Source organism: Macaca nemestrina, chromosome 15, assembly GCF_043159975.1.
Source record: "Macaca nemestrina isolate mMacNem1 chromosome 15, mMacNem.hap1, whole genome shotgun sequence".
Taxonomy (NCBI): Eukaryota; Metazoa; Chordata; class Mammalia; order Primates; family Cercopithecidae; genus Macaca; species Macaca nemestrina.
In genome coordinates, this window is record NC_092139.1 from 111,703,935 (window position 1) to 111,720,836 (window position 16,902).

General features: G+C 45.4%; 1 protein-coding gene and 1 pseudogene across 1 annotated transcript in view; both read left to right on the forward strand.

Annotated features, from left to right (window-relative positions):
* The first annotated feature begins 4,972 nt into the window (after nucleotides 1-4,972).
* LOC105464310 (SAMM50 sorting and assembly machinery component) overlaps nucleotides 4,973-16,902 on the forward strand; it is a 42,457-nt gene continuing 30,527 nt past the window's right edge. The window contains exons 1-3 of the mRNA XM_011712091.2: nucleotides 4,973-5,133; nucleotides 12,594-12,704; nucleotides 14,055-14,156. Coding sequence (XP_011710393.1) covers nucleotides 5,113-5,133; nucleotides 12,594-12,704; nucleotides 14,055-14,156 — 234 coding nt within the window. The 5' untranslated portion in view covers nucleotides 4,973-5,112. The remainder of the gene's footprint in view (nucleotides 5,134-12,593; nucleotides 12,705-14,054; nucleotides 14,157-16,902) is intronic.
* LOC139358751 (uncharacterized) lies at nucleotides 5,140-12,585 on the forward strand (annotated as a pseudogene).

Below are 16,902 nucleotides of genomic sequence, written 5' to 3' on the forward strand. Positions count from 1 at the left end.
TCACAGCCAAGCTCCTCTAGGACAGTCCTCCCTAGGGCGTTACGGCCTCGCTCCTTGGACGTGGCCCTGCCGCAGCCCAGGGGCTCTTTCCAGGGCACTGTGGACCAAACCCTTCTAGAATCCCCCTGCTTCCTCAACCCCAGACTCTCAGGTACCCCGTCTCCATCCTGGACACTGAGCTTGTCATTTGTCACCAAGGCCCAGCTGCAGCCGCTGTGCTGAGTGTGCACAGCCATCTCTGGGAAGTCTGCGCTCCCCCTGAGGACCTGGGTCCTCAGTCTCTGACTCTGGTGGGATTCGGGGCCACCTACCCACCTTCTGGCTCCACTCAACACCAGCAACCCCTCAACATCAAGCCCTCCAGCTCACAGCACCTCAGCTCTGCAGCTCCCAAGCCACCCAAGCCTGGAGCTGGGGACTCAGGGAGACCCCTTCACCCCAACTCCAGCTGGTCCCAGTGCTGCCTCCACTGTCATCTCTGGAATCTGGTCTCTTGTCCCCAGCCCACTGCTGCCAGGGTCAGTCCTGGTACTTTCTACCCGGGTTGCTGCAACAGCTTCCCTCTGGGGGCCGAGGCCTGTTTTCAGCCTTGGGCCCATCTGCTCTCCAGGTTCCTGCTGCACGAGCTGAGGCCCCACCACACCCCCAGCACCTTCCTGTGCCTCCAAGCCTCCCTGGCCAGTACACCCCCTCCAGCCCATGAAGCCCTGCCAGCAGCTCAGAGCCTCTCCCCGGAGTCACCCTGCTTCCTGAGTGGACCCACGTTTCTGCTGGGCAAGCTGAGGCCCCGCCACAAACCCAGCGCCTTCCTCTGCCTCCAGACTCCCTCCCAGCACACCCTCTCTAGCTCCTGCAGTCTCACCAGCAGCTCAGAGCTTCTTCCCCGAGTCACCCTGCTCCCCGAGGGGACCTCCACCCACGGAATGCCCTTCCAGGCTCCTCTCACTGATTCACCTTCACTCCTCAGAGGTCTGGTGCTGGGTGATAGAGGCAATCAGATGAGCCCCTCACCTCAGGGCGCTCAGCCCCTGGGAAGGTGACGAACAAGGGCACCCCAAGGGGTGTCCCAAACTAATAGGTGGATGACTCCAGTGGGAAGATCCAGTCTACCTTCCCCATGGCCGATTAAATTTGGGGTGGTTTTTATTGTTTTTCGAGGCAAGGTCTTGCTTTGTTGCTCAGGCTGCAGTGCAGTGGCACAATCACAGCTCACTGCAGCCTTGACCTCCTGGGCTCAAGCAATCCTCCTGCTTCAGCTTCCTGAGGAGGTTTTAATTAAATAAATTAAAAGCCAATTAATTTTTTTTTTTTTTTTTTTTTTTTTTTTTTTTTTTTTGGTAGAGATGGGATCTCACTATTTTCCAGGCTGATTTTGAATTCCTGGACTCAAGCAATCCTTTTGCTTCAGCCTCTGGAGTAGCTGGGACTACAGGTGCATGCTACTATGCCCAGCTATTTTTTTTTTTTTTTCATTTTTTTTTTGTAGCAATGGGGTCTGTTTCCTAGGTGGATGTTGAACTCCTGGGTTCAAGCAATCCTCCTGCCTCGGCCTCCCAAAGTGCTGAGATTATAGGTATGAGCCATTGCACTCAGCCAGGATTTTATTAAGGTAACTAGCTTAGTCACTAAACTGCACTTCTACTTCTGATTGGATGAGATTAGCACTTTGTAAACCAGGTTTTCTGGGATGCTGGGTTCCTTGAAGATGTTTCTAGCTGGTATTATCCTATAGGATAGGCTGGGTTATGCTGCATTAATGAGCAAAACCCAAAAGGTTTATTTCTCATTCGTGCTGTATGTCCAGGAGACGTGGCTGGACTTCACTCCCAGACCCAGCCTGTAGCTGCCCCACCATTGGGGGATCTCTGATTGCCATGGCATGGTGAGAGAAATATGGTTCTTAAAGGTTCTCGTCCAGAGTGACACATATCTCTTCTGCTCACAATATGTTGACCAAAGCAAGTCACATGGACGGGAGCAGGGAGATGCAATCCTCTTGTGCCCAAAAGAGGAGCACAAGAAATACTGTTGAATAGCACTGCCAAAGGCCACAGAAAAATCTCCAAAGCCAAAAATCTATATGACCCAATAAATTCAATAAATACTGGGTTAAAGAAGGAAACCAGTATATGCACTGTCGGACTTCTCAGTCTTTAATATATTGTATGCATTGTAACCATCACAGACAGCCTTTAATATATACATTTTTAACTATCACAGTCTTCAATATATTATATACATTATAACCATCACAGCCTTTAATGTATTATATACATTATAACTATCACAGCTTTTAGCTTTTAATATATTATATACATTGTAACTATCACAGCCTTTAATATATACCTTGTAACCATCAGTCTTTAATATATACATTGTAACCATCACAGCCTTTAATATATTATACATTGTAACTACCACAGCCTTTCATATATACATTGTAACTATCACAGCCTTTAATATACATTGTAACTACCACAGCCTTTTGTATATACATTGTAACTATCACAGCCTTTAATATACATTGTAACTACCACAGCCTTTTGTATATACATTGTAACTATCACAGCCTTTAATATACATTGTAACTACCACAGCCTTTCATATATACATTGTAACTATCACAGCCTTTAATATACATTGTAACTACCACAGCCTTTCATATATTATATACATTGTAACTATCACAGCCTTTAATATACATTGTTACCACAGCCTTTAATGTATTATATACATTGTAACTATCACAGCCTTTAATATATCATGTACACTGTAACTACCACAGCCTTTAATATATTATATACATTGTAACTATCACAGACAGGCTTTAATATATACATTATAACCATCACAGCCTTCAATATATTATATACATTATAACCATTACAGACAGCCTTTAATATATACATTATAACTATCACAGCCTTTAATATATTATGTACATTGTAATTACCACAACCTTTAACATATTATGTACATTGTAACTACCACAGCCTTTAATATATCCACTGTAACTACCACATGCTTTATTATATACATTGTAACTATCACAGATAGCCTTTAATATATTATATACATTGTAACTATCACAGATAGCCTTTAACATATACATTGTAACTATCACAGGTAGCCTTTAACATATTTGTACATTGTAACTACCACGCCTTTAATATATCCATTGTAACTCTCACAGCCTTTAATACATACATTGTAACTACTACATCTTTTAATATATACATTGTAACTATCAGATAGCCTTTAATATATACATTGTAACTACCACAGCCTTTAATATATTATATACATTGTAACTACCACAGATAGCCTTTAACATATACATTGTAACTATCACAGGTAGTCTTTAACATATACATTATAACTATCACAGGTAGCCTTTAACATCTACATTGTAACTATCACAGGTAGCCTTTAACGTCTACATTGTAACTGTCACAGGTAGCCTTTAATATATACATTGTAACTATCACAGATAGCCTTTAATATATACGTTGTAACTATCACAGACAGCCCTTTGTTTGAGGGTAAAGCATGTGACTTTGTTTTCCTCCTGTGCCCTCTGCCATCCTCCAGGGCCTCACACACAATAGGATCTCAAATACTGCAACTATCTTGCACTCCGTAGGGCAACTTCATGGCTTATCCTTTACAAGTGGCATACTCAGAAGAGTAACGAGGAAGAAAGTGTAAGAAAAGAGGGTTGTTTGGGCAAAGAAAATCTGGTTGATTCGATATTTACTGTGTGCCAGGCCCCACGTTTGATCTCATGAAGTCCTCGGACCTTATGCCTTAGGCTATCATTCCCATTTTACAGATAAGGAAATTGAGGCTCAGGGAACTGGCAGAATGAGGGAAGGGCAGGGGCCTGGCTGGTGCTAGGTTCTGTCTCTTTCCAGGCAAGAAGGGGCATGTGGACTCGAATATTTATCTCAGGGATGTTGGAGGCCTAGGGTGCTGCTATTTAAACGGACAGGGTGTCAGGGTTTCTGGGAGGGAGTAAGGGGAGAGAAGAAAAGATGCTTCTGTTATCAGGAGGGAGTGGCAACATGACATGACACTGAAGCTTCCTCTTTTCCCATTCCGTCTCTTATTTGTTTCTTTCAATATACTTATCACAACGTGTGGCTGATATTTATTATACTTTTTTCTTTTTTCTTCTATTCTCTTTTCTTTGTTGGGGCAGGGGAGCTGTTTTGCCACCAAAACCTAAGCCCATGGCCGCCTTCTTCACCGATATGACTGGTTATCATGTAAGCACCTAGAGGACCCTCGCCCATAATTACTGGCTGCAGGTGAATGAATAACGGTCATTATCTAGTGCCCACCGTGTGCCCGACCCTGTGCCGGGAGCTTTGCTTTCCGTCTCTCACAGTAGGCCCTTTTAAGGAACCCCGAGAAGGAAACATGATCATCGTCTTCATTTGGACGATTCTGAGTGGGGGTTCCAATGACTTGAAGGAAAGGAGCCAGGGAACCAATCCGGGTTTGTGTAGCAGATGCCGGTGAGACCCGACTACTGCAGGCCGGGGGTGGCCGGACCCGGAGTCTCCCCGCTGAGCCTCGGGGCTTCACCGACGCGTGGGGACAAGCACAGCACCCTCGGGTCGGGGTGCCAGGAGGGCTAAGAGCAGCAGGACTCGCGTGACACCCAACAGCTGGCCTGATCTCTTTCAGGCGCCAACGCCAGACGCCAGCCTCCCAGCGGACCCTCTCGCAGACCCACCTTCACCGCGCCCTCCACGCGTCCTCCCCGAACCCTCCACGCACCCTCCACGCGCCCTTCCCGCACACTCCAAGAGACAGCAGCTTCGCGGATGTCAGTGAACGCTCTTCGCTTGCGCAGTAAAGACGTCCTCCGCGTCCGTGTGAACATCCGGGTCACAGGCTCATAAGGACCAATGAGCGAAGGAACCGCGAGCTAGGGGGCGGGGAGAAGGCGGGACATCATGGCCGCCCCCAGTGCTCCGCGTCCGGGGGCTTGTGGGAGTTGCCTTGTCCTGCAGCTCCGCCACCGCGGACCCGCCTTCTGCCCTCAGCAGCAGACGGTCGGTCCTGCCCGAGCAGCTCTGCGAGGCGGCGGCTGGAGAGGGAACCATGGGGACTGTGCACGCCCGGGTAAGAGGCCCAGCGACCCGCGGGCTGCGAGGCCTCTGGGCCAGCAGGGCAGACGGGCGCCGCTGGGAGACGCTGTCGTGGCTGCGCCCAGGGTTCCGGGCTGGGTGGAGGAGGCCGAAAAGATCTCGCCTCGGGGCAGCGAGTCTCTCAGACCTTCGAGCAGGAACCTGATACTCAGGAGGGACGAGACTTGCTCAAGGTCACTCAGCGAGTCGGTGGCCCAAAGGACTTGCGAACTTTCTGTGATGTCTTAGACCGCAGTGAATGTGCTCTTTCTTTGCATGATTTTAAGTCTTCTGTTTTTACTGGTCACTTCCAGCTTTTCCCCGCTCAGCCGCTGCTGGAGCCGTTGTAGACTCCTAGAGCAACAAGAATCCTTTGAAGTCTTCTAACTCAAACCTCGCTAGGGGTCCTCTTTTCTCCTGTTTAACGTGCAAAAGACGGAACCGCTCCCTGCCTTGCTTCCCGTTTTGAAGTGGAGGTAGTAATAATACCTACCTCGCCTGGCTTTAAGAGTGAATTAAAAGACAATGCATGTGACTACTTGCTTCCTGTTTTGAAGTGGAGGTAGTAATAATACCTGCCTCGCCTGGCTTTAGAGTGAATTAAAAGACAATGCATGTGAATACTTGGGTGCCTGGCGCCTAACTAACTGTACTGGTTGCGAAACTCCTCTCGTTTATTCTAATCTTAAATAAGGGCCAGATAATGAGTTAACTTCTCCAAGGTCACATAGTTACTGCTTCCAAATGGCCTAAAACCTCAGATTTCCTGAGTCTCAGCCCCAACACTACTTTTCGACTACAGCTTGGATTGTTTGACTTGACCTACATAGACGTTTTTAGTAGTTCCCCATTAACTTCCAAAAAAATTTAGCGCAGAAGTCGCAGCCTGGCATCCACAATTGGACTTAATTTCCCTTTATATGTCTTCCATTCAGATCAAACACCATTTCTCTTCTGACATCTCTTTGTGTAACTGTAATAGGTCTGTTGCTCAGTGTGCTCGGTAAGTCAATACACTGAGACACTGGGTTGCAGCAGAGAGTTTCAGTTGCAGGGCCACTGAACGAGGAGATGGGAAAACAGAGGAAACCTCGAATCCAGCTCCTTCGGGAGTTTGGACCTAGTGTTTTTGCTGAAGCGTGGAGATCCTTGATTGATGGAAGAGTGCAGGGTGAAGTTATGGGACAGGGAGATGAGGAAACTTCTCATGCTGATTCTATTCCTCTTTTTGGGGGGAGGAGTCTTCAAACTGGTTGGCAGCATCAGTTTTGCTGGAATTCAAGATCTGAAAAACATGTAAAGCAACTCTTAAGCAAAAGCCTTATAATTCTGGTTTTAGAAATCCTGTCTAAAATCAGTGGGAATGCAAATAGTATCTGTGATTTTTGGTTACAAGGAAGTAGGTCAAAGTGCAACCTGAACTCTTCCTGCCATCTTGGCTCCTGTGGAGGCCTGCTGGGAACAGGACTTCTGAAAGGAAATATGTCTGGAAGGCTGTGGTCCAAGGCCATTTTTGCTGGCTATAAGCGGCGTCTGTGGAACCAAAGGGAGCACATAGCTCTTCTTAAAATTGCAGGTGTTGATGCCTAAGATGAAACAGGATTCTATTTGGGCAAGAGATATGCTCATGTATACAAAGCAAAGAGCAACATAGTGACTCCTGGCGGCAAACCAAACAAAGCCAGAGTAATCTGGGAAAAGGTAACTTGGGCCCACGGAAACAGTGGCATGATCCGTGCCAAATTCTGAAGCAATCTTCCTGCTAAGGCTATTGGACACAGAATCTGAGTAATGCTGTACCCCTCAAAGATTTAAACTAATGAAATGTCAATAAATCAATGTGGATTTGTGCTCTTGAAAAAAAAAAAAAGGCAACCTGATTAATGGTTAATTATAACTACATTTTTTTTGAGATGCAGTCTCACTGTGTTGCCCAGGCTGGAGTGCAATGGTGTGATCTCCGCTCTCTGCAACCTCTGCCTCTCAGGTTCAAGTGGTTTGCCTGCCTCAGCCTTCCATGTAGCTGGGATTACAGGCGCCTGCCACCACACCTGGCTAATTTTTGTATTTTTAATAGAGAGGGGGTTTCATCATGTTGGCTAGGCTGGTCTCGAACTCCCGACCTTTGGTGATCCACCTGCCTCGGCCTCCCAAAGTGCTGAGATTACAGGCGTGAGCCACTGCACCCAGTCAATTATAACTACATTGTTAGCCCTGTAAGAAGGGCTTCATTTGGACCACACTATTCCGTTCCCCTTCCCGTCACCCATATTCAGCATCAAAATATTCCCATCTTTTAGAACTCCGTTCTGAAAGCTCTTTGTCTCTCATGCATTTGGATGGGCTTCTACCTTTCCATGCCATTTCCTTTGGTGCCATTTACATTTTGCCTTCTTTTGGGCCTGTTTGCATTTTCGTCTTACCTTTCAATCCTAAATTTCTAGATGTGATGGTAGGAACTACATCTTCTTGGCTTGCATCCCCTGTGGCATCTTAAGCAAAGTAATCACTCGTTATTTATTCAGCTCATATTTATTGATGGCCTGCTATGTGCCTAGTACTGTGATAGGTGCTAGGGATACAGGGAAAAAAGTATCTGCCTTTATGGAGCTCTTTTTTTTTTTTTTTTTGAGATGGAGTCTTGCTCTGTCGCCCAGCCTGGAGTACAGTGGCATCATCTCGGCTCACTGCAACCTCTGCCTCCCAGGTTCAAGTGATTCTCCTGCCTCAGCCTCCCGAGTAACTGGGACTACAGGCGTGTGCCACCACACTCAGCTAATTGTTGTATTTTTAGTAGAGACGGGGTTTTGCCATGTTGGCCAGGATGGTCTCAATCTCCTGACCTCGTGATCCACCCTCCTTGGCCTCCCAAAGTGCTGGGATTACAGGCATGAGCCACTGCGCTGGGCCTATGGAGCTCTTTTTACATTAAAATTGGTGTTCCTTTGATGAGTGTATTGAGAAAAAATATTTTCAGTTTTTTTATTTGACCTTTTCATCCCACTAGCCAGTGTCTTTCAAACTTTTTGATCAAGACTCACAGTAAGAAAGCATTTGCCGTTTACCACCTAGTACTCATGCTTATGTCAAACAAAATTTTGTGCAATCATACTTATTAATATGTGTTATGTATTGTTATAGTTTCCGTTTTCTTTCTTTCTTTTCTTTTCTTTTCTTTTTTTTTTTTTTTTTTTGAGATGGAGTCTTGCTTTGTGTCCCAGGATGGAGTGCAGTGGTACGATCTTGGCTCACTGCAACCTCTGCCTCCTGGGTTCAAGTGATTCTCCTACCTCAGCCCCCAGCAAGTAGCTAGGATTACGGGCACGTGCCACCACACCCAGCTAGTTTTTAAATTTTTACTTGAGATGGGGTTTCGCCATGTTGGCCAGGCTGGTCCTGGACTCCTGACCTCAGGTGATCCGCCTGCCTCAGCCTTCCAAAGTGCTGGGATTTCAGGCGTGAGCCACTGCACCCAGCCTGTTGTCATATTTTCTATTGGATTCTAGTCTATCTCGCTTTAAAGATGCTGTTCATAACTCATTCAATTTATTTCATGTCCCATACCCACTGCTTTGTACATCGTGCTCAATACAACTTACTGACTGACTGGTAGACTGATCTACTTCAAGGTTAAAGGCTACATCCAAATATTTATTTATTTTTTTATATTACACACACACACACACACACACACACACACACACACACACACACACATACACACACACACTTTTCAATAGAAGCAGGGTCTCCCTATGTTGCTCAGGCTAGTCTCAAATTCCTGGGCTCAAGTGATCCTCCCGCCTGGGCCTCCCAGAGTGCAAGTGCTAGGATTACAGACATGAGCTACTGTGCCTGGCCCAAATATTTATTTTAGTGCATTTTACCAAACACTCACCCCATGCCTATTCTTCTAGGCGTAGAATTTATGGGATGTAAATTCTATGAGGGTGAGGTTCTTATAAGTGCTTGTTACATAGTAGGGTCTTAATATTTGGTGAACGAATGAATCTCTATTAGTAACACAGTTACTAATATTTTGATTAAAGTATATTTACAGGGTATTAATCCTATAATGACTTTAGCGTTTAGAGATAATAGAAAAATAGACTTAAGATGTATGAATAGGTGTAAGAGGTTGTAACTGTGAAACCTCAAAGATGTGATCTCTTAAAGTCTGGATTTTAGATTAAAGGGTGTAGATGGGCCTGGCAGATCTTCGGTGAACCTTGTTTCATATTTGGAGATTGTAGGAAGTGCAGTGGAATTTTTTCAGCATAATGGGATATAAACCTTTGCCCAGATAAAGCATTTTTGCTAAGCGTTCAGATTCAGATGAGTATGTGCACATAATCTTACTTTGTTTATGTTTTTGAGAAATCCAGTTTGAAAATATTGCACAACAAAAATGAAGATAATGATAGGAAATTATCCGTTCTTTGCCTAACATTATCTTCCTCACCCACAAGGACCCCGTCTTGGTCACTGCTGTGAACCCAGCGCCCAGCACACAGTGGGCTTTCAGTACTTGCTTGTTAAATGAAAGATTGGAAAAGTCATTCATTCCCCATTCCACAAATATTTATTGAGTACTTCTGAGGTGCCAGGACAGGTAAAAATAAGAAACAGGCCGGGCGCAGTGGCTCACACCTGTAATCCCAGCACTTTGGGAGGCCGAGGGGGGTGGATCACCCTGAGGTCAGGAGTTCAAGACCAGCCTGGCCAACATGGTGAAACCCTGTTTCTACTAAAAATACAAAAATTAGCCAGGTGTAGAGGGACGCACCTGTAATCCCAGCTAGCTGGGAGACTGAGACGGGAGAATGGCTTGAACACGGGAGGCAGAGGTTGCAGTGAGCCGAGATCGCGCCATTGCACTCCAGCCTGGGCCACAGAGCAAGACTCTGTCTCAAAAGAAAAAAAGAAACAGAAGGGGTACCTGTGAAGGTCACAGACTTCAAATATCAAGAGGTGTCCCTGTGAGAGAGGGACTGATTCTTCCTCAAGAAGCCAGGAATGACTTGCAGAAGATGACATTAAGGTGAATCTTGAAGCTTCATAGGGGCAACTTATTCTGAAAGAGGGGGCAAGGTATGCAAAAGTCTCAATGTGCGGGTGGAGCGGATGGTGGAGATGGAAACCGGAGTAGCAGATGCAGGCCTTATGGCAGAGTTCCTTGTGCCCTGCTAAGGAATCTAATTGAATGCTGTTCCTGTAGGTACTTTTGAGGACCATCAGAGGCTTTTAGGGCAGGGACGGGAAAGGGAATATGATACTGGCAGGTCAGTTACCTTTCCAAGGAAAAGTGGATAATGGCCCAGAGGCCCCACCGCTGCACATTTGCAGATGTTAAACACACACTTTAAAAGTGCATAATTGTAGAGAATTCTTGGAGCAAGGAAATAGATATCGGTTCACATAGTTTTCTCCAAACTTGCCTATTTGTAACAATCGCCTGGTGCCACACTAGACCTTCTGTGTCCATCTCTGAGAGGTGACTGGTAATCCCTGTGTGGTTAAGCAAATGTCCTAGAGACTTAAGGTCAAGCAAACATAGGAACAAATAAGAATTGAATAAATAGTGTATGTTAAATATGTAAGTATATATTAATACAATGTATACGTAAGTATTTTTATTTTTGAGACGGAGTCTTGCTCTGTCGCCTAGGCTAGAGTGCAGTGGAGTCATCTTAGCTCACTACAACCTCTGCCTCCTGGGTTCAAGCGATTCTCCCACCTCACCCTTCCAAGCAGTTGGGATTACAGGCACACACCACCACACCCAGCTACGTTTTGTGTTTTTTTAGTGGAGACGAAGTTTCACCATGTTGGCCAGGCTGGTCTTGAACGCCTGGCCTCAGGTGATCTGCCCGCTTCGGCCTCCCAAAGTTCTGGGATTACAGGTGTGAGCCACTGAGCCTGGCCTGTTATTTTAAAATGGAGATGAGACCTCATTGAGTTGCCCAGGGTGATCTTGAACTCTTGGGCTCAAGCAATCCTCCCGTCTGGGCCTCTCAAAGTGCTGGGATTACAGGTGTGAGCCACCATACTTGACCTTTCTTTATTTTTTATTTTTACTATTGTTACTGTTTTTAGTAGAGATGAAGTGTCCTATATTGCCCAGGTTGGTCTCAAACTCCTAGGCTCAAGTGATTACCTGTGTGTGTGTGTGTGTGTGTGTGTGTGTGTGTGTGTGTAATATTATGTTTACGTAGATGTTTCTCAACTACACCCCAGTAAACCCATCGTAAGTTGAAATGTAAGTTGAAAATGCATCTAATACACATATCCTACAGAACATCATAGCTTAGCCTAGCCTACTTTAAACGTGCTCAGAACACTTACATCAGCCTACAGTTGGGTAAAATCGTCTAACACAAAGCCTTATTTTCTAATAAAGTATTGAAGATCTCATGTAGTTTCTTGAGTACTATAAGTGAAAATCAGAATGGCTGTGTAGGTGCTCAGAGTGCAGTTCCTACTGAATGCATGTGGCTTTCGCTTCGTTGTAAAGTCAAAAAACTGTAAGTTGAAGCATTTTAAGTCGGAGACTGTCTTAACTAGATAGATAGACAAATAGATAGATAGATATAATGTCTTCCTGGAAATATTAGACGAGACACAGCCTATGGAATGCTTATTCAGAAGTTGCTTTAATATTTTGAGGTAATATCAATTCAGATTGTAGAAAGAGATTGCTTTCGAGTCCAATTTATGAGCATATATAGTTCCCTTTAATGTGAATGAGACTTTCCGAAATGAAAAAACCTGTCAGGGTCTACATAGAATGCTTTCGTAGTGATTTGGTTTGTCAGTATAGCTATCCTAAAATCCATACAATTTTAATCGCAAAAATTAGGATGCTTTCTATAACAACAGGAGAACAAATTATTTTCTTTTTTTTTTTTCCCCTGGTAAATGTCTTTGTGGTATTTTATTTTTTAATGATTTTTAAACTTCCATTGGGCCTCAGGTGTCCAGAATTAGGTTGATCATAATCCTTCGTTCATGACATGTCATCATGGATTTGTGCATGACCCTTTTGGTTAGTTAATTTTTTTTTTTTTTTCCGAGATGGGGTCTTGCTGTGTTGCTCAGGCTGGTCTCAAACTCCTAGCCTCAAGTGATCCTTTCTCCTTGGCCTCCAGAGTGCTGGGATTACAGGCATGAGCCACCGCACTACCCTTGTCCTTCCCTGTTAGTTTTTATCTTTTATTTAGTGACCTCCAGTGAGTTAACCACCAAGCCAAGAACTTGCTCATTAGCAATAGCTGACAGCACCTTTGTCCTCCCTGGTCCCTATCCTGCCCCTACCTCTACCTGAAGGAAACAACTACTGAATTTTCTGGACACAAATTCTGGACACAAAAATTGTGTCTACAGACACAACTCAAAGGTAAGTGTGTGTATATATGTGACAAAGTCATTTATCTGTGGCCTCTCCCTGTCTGTCAGAGTTTGGAGCCTCTTCCATCAAGTGGACCTGATTTTGGAGGATTAGGAGAAGAAGCTGAATTTGTTGAAGTTGAACCTGAAGCTAAACAGGAAATTCTTGAAAACAAAGATGTGAGTTTTCTGTTTAAGGTCTTGATGTAATTGTTAGTAGAAACATGCACTTCCATAAACCACTAGGGAGATGCAAAGGAATTAACCTGTTTCCGTGCCTTTATCAAAGAAGAGTTTGTACCACCTACAGCTAGAAAGACTGATGACTCTTAGAAAAATAGTTTCTATTTTTAAAGAAGTAGCTTTTCCTTGGTGATTTTTATGTGGGAGGTTTAGACAAACATACTTTTGTGTTTATGGAAAAAAACAAAAATATTTCAAGGACAAACTCAAGCTATACTTAAATTTATATTTCCATTCCCTACTCCCAGAAAAAAGACTGTGGGTCTCAAATGAAGCTTTTCCTAAGTTTTTTAACTTTGAAATTTAAATACACTTTTCCAGTTCTTGAAGAATTTGCTCTCTAGTGAGACTGAGAGGCAAGGGCCAATTTGAGTCAGCATTTATTGTGGCTTTCTGAAATCCCTGCAGGGTCTTTAGAAGATGCATACAGTTTTTTTTTTTTTTTTGAGACGGAGTCTCGCTCTATTGCCCAGGCTGGAGTGCAGTGGCGTGATCTCAGCTCACTGCAAGCTCTGCTTCCTGGGTTCACGCCATTCTCCTGCCTCAGCCTCCCGAGTAGCTGGGACTACAGGCGCCCGCCACCTCGCCTGGCTAGTTTTTTGTATTTTTTAGTAGAGACGGGGTTTTACCGTATTAGCCAGGATGGTCTCGATAATCTGACCTCGTGGCCCATCTCGGCCTCCCAAAGTGCTGGGATTACAGGCTTGAGCCACCGCGCCCGGCCTTGTTTTTTTTTTTTTTTTAATTTTTTAATATTTTTTGAGATGAAGTCTCACTCTGTCACCCAGGCTGTAGTGCAGTGGTGCAATCCTGGCTCATTGCAACCTCTGCCCCTTGGGTTCAACTGTTTCTCCTGCCTCAGCCTCCCAAGTAGCTGGGACGACAGGTGTGCGCCACCACACCTGGCTAATTTTTCTGTGCACAGTTATTAAGTCAGGGGTCACAGCCAGCATTCATTCACAGGCCAGTGCTCAGGGTGTGTGTGGGGGAAGGACAGAGGGGTTGTCTGTGGCCTGCCTGGGTTTAGGGCTCAGCTGGTCCTGGGTCATCTGGCTGAGAGAATTTGTAGCTCTTGTTCACAGAAAGTACAGACCCAGCAAAGGGGAAGTCACAGTGACCAGTTTTTTGAAAAGATGTGAAAGATGGTAAAGTCCAGAAGTAAGAAGTGTGGGTTATTAAACTTGAAGAAAACCTTGACATTAATTAAACCTTGACATTGTCTTTAGTCTTGACACCTCATCTCTTTGCCTTGTGTCATACCTAATACTGTCCCTGTGTGACTTTTAGGTGGTCGTTCAGCATGTTCATTTTGATGGACTTGGAAGGACTAAAGATGACATCATCATTTGTGAAATTGGAGATGTTTTCAAGGCCAAAAACCTAATTGAGGTAGGTGTGGTCTCTACGTGGTGTGCTTTCCCAGTCTCTTCTGAGGAACTTATAAACCTCCCTATGTGAAACCACAGAGCACCCTCTGCCCCCGGCCTCTGTGCCGATCTGCCTCCTACTCCACAGGGAGCCTTGGCACCCCCAAGCTGAACCCCCTGAGTTCCTGCGTTGCCTCCTACAGACTCCAAGTGTTTGCATTTGCCTTTTCCTCCTGTCTCTTATCCTGGAGAAGGAAGTGTCTGTCCTGTTGGGTTCCTCGCAGCTCTCCCAGCGCTGTGATGGGAGCCGATGGGGTTCGTGCACAGCCGTTCCCAGGCACCGTGCTGAGTTCCTGAGAGCGCACTCTCCCTTGCCGACCTCGTGGGGTGGGCGCTCATCTGGGACACACTCCCTGTCTCCTCAGGGCCCTGGCTCGGTCTGTGGAGCACTCTCCTTCCTGCACTGTACCCCCTTTCTCATCTCCACTGTGGGTTCCCTCTGCCTTTCTGCCCTTGGGACCACATTGAACGTGCCCGGACAGGTCACCAGCAACTTCTTTGTGGCCGGGTCCAGCTGGCTTCTTTCAGTCTTCACTTTACTTGGCTTTCAGCAGTGTTTGGCACTGTGGACCATTCCCACTTAAAAAAAAAAAAGAAACTTTTTTTTTTTTTTTTGGAGATAGAGTCTTGCTCTGTTGCCCAGGCTGGAGTGCAGTGGCACGATCTCAGCTCATTGAAACTTCTGCCTCCCAGGTTCAAAGGATTCTTGCGCCTCAGTCTTCCAAGTAGCTGAGATTACAGGTCCACACCACCACACCTGGCTAATTTTGTTGTATTTTTAGTAGAGATGGGGTTTTGCCATGTTGGCCAGGCTGGTCTTCAACTCCTGGTCTCAAGTGATCCACCTGCCTCGGCCTGCCAAAATACTGGGATTACAGGCATGAGCCACTGTGCCTGGCCAGATTTACATTTTTTAAAAATTTAAGTAACATGTAAGCACAGTAAGAAGGAAGCATAGAAAATCAAATGGTACAGAAGGGTATTGAAATGAAAAGGACACATTTCCCTACCCTGGCCAATCCCAGTCCCCTCTCCAGAGGTAACGTGGCTAACAGTTTCTTAGATATGTTGTACAAGTGTATAAACATGTATGTTCCTTAAACAGTAATGCCATTCTCTACATTTTTTTCTTTTCTGACATAAATTATGGAGATCTTTTCACATCAGTACATACCAATCTGTTGGCTCTGTGGTACCTCATTGTACACGCTTTCTAACTTTTTTTTTTCTGAGACAGGGTCTTGCTCTGGTGCAAGTCTTGCTCAGGCTGGAGTCCAGTGGTATGAACACAGCTGACTGCAGCCTCAACCTCTTGGGTTCAAGCAATCCTCCCACCTCAGCCTCCTGAGTAGCCAGGACTGCAGGCACACATCACCATGCCTAGCTAATTTAAAAAATTTTTTTGTAGAGACGGGGTTTTGCCATGTTGTCCAGGCTGATCTCGAACTCCTGGCACAAGTGGTCCTCCCAACTTGGTCTTCCAAAGTGCTGGGATTACAGCATAAGCCACCTCACCTGGCCCTCTATATTTTATTATAAACAGTTTTCCATTGATGGGCATTTAAATTAATTTTCAGTCTTACAAACAATGCTGTACTAAACATCTTAGTGTGTCTTTGTGTACATTGACAGTGTGTTTTAGGATAAATTCCTAGAAGTGGGATTCCTGGGTCAAAGTGTGTGCACTCTGCAGTGTTCACTGATGCAGCTGTATGGCTCTGCAAAGAGACTGCACTAGTCTACTCTCTTACAGGAGTCCATGAGACCGTCTCTTTCCCAAAATTGGGTGTTACCACAATTTTTAAATTCTTGCCATCTTGTTAGAAGAAAAATACCATCTCATTGTTTTAAATTGCATTTGTTTAATTATGAATGAGACTCAGCATTTTTTTTTTTCTCTTTATTGGTCATTCATATCTCTCTCGTGAATTAACCTGGCATCTTCTGTCTTCCACTGGGTTGCTCGGCTTTTGTTTATTTGCAAGAGCTCTTTGCATATTGAAGAAATGATCGCTTTGTAGCCTCTGCTGAATGCATCTGTCCTGCTTTGTTATTTGCCTTTTGAATGTGTCTGTCCCTCCTCTTCCTTGCGCTTTGGTCTTCCCTGGGCTTTGGTGACCATTTTCCTGGGTTGCTTTCCATCTCATCACAGTCATTCGCAGGCTCCATTGTCGCCTCCTTTTCCCTGTGAGCCTCCTTAAGTGTTGCTTTTCCACAAGGACCAGTCTCCTGTGTGATCTCATCCACATCCCAGGTTTCAGTTACAGCCTGAATGCAGAGGGCTCCCCATGCTCTGTTTCTAGCTAGCTCCTCTGTGTTGAGCTGTAGCCCTGACTATGCAACTGCCGACTAAACATTTCCTCATGGCATTGCCACAGCCGTCTCCAGCTCCATGGGGCTGAGATCTGAAGTCGTCTCTTTTTCGCCCGTCTGCCCTGCCTGTCTTCCCATCTCTATTCCTGACTTCTCTAATGGTGTTCAGCCTTAGCCCAGTGCTAAGCCTCGAGCTGCAGTTTTAGTAGCCTCTTTGTTCTTCTCATGTGCTCTACCTAGGCAGTGGCGGTGTCCTCTGGCCCCTGCCTATGAAATGTCTCCAGGGTCTGTCCTCCCATCCAGTACCATGGCCCGCACTGGGCCTGCCTTCACCCCAGCCCCTGAAGCTGTTGCCAGAGCACCCCCTGCATCCTTCAGGCTTCTCCCATCGGGGC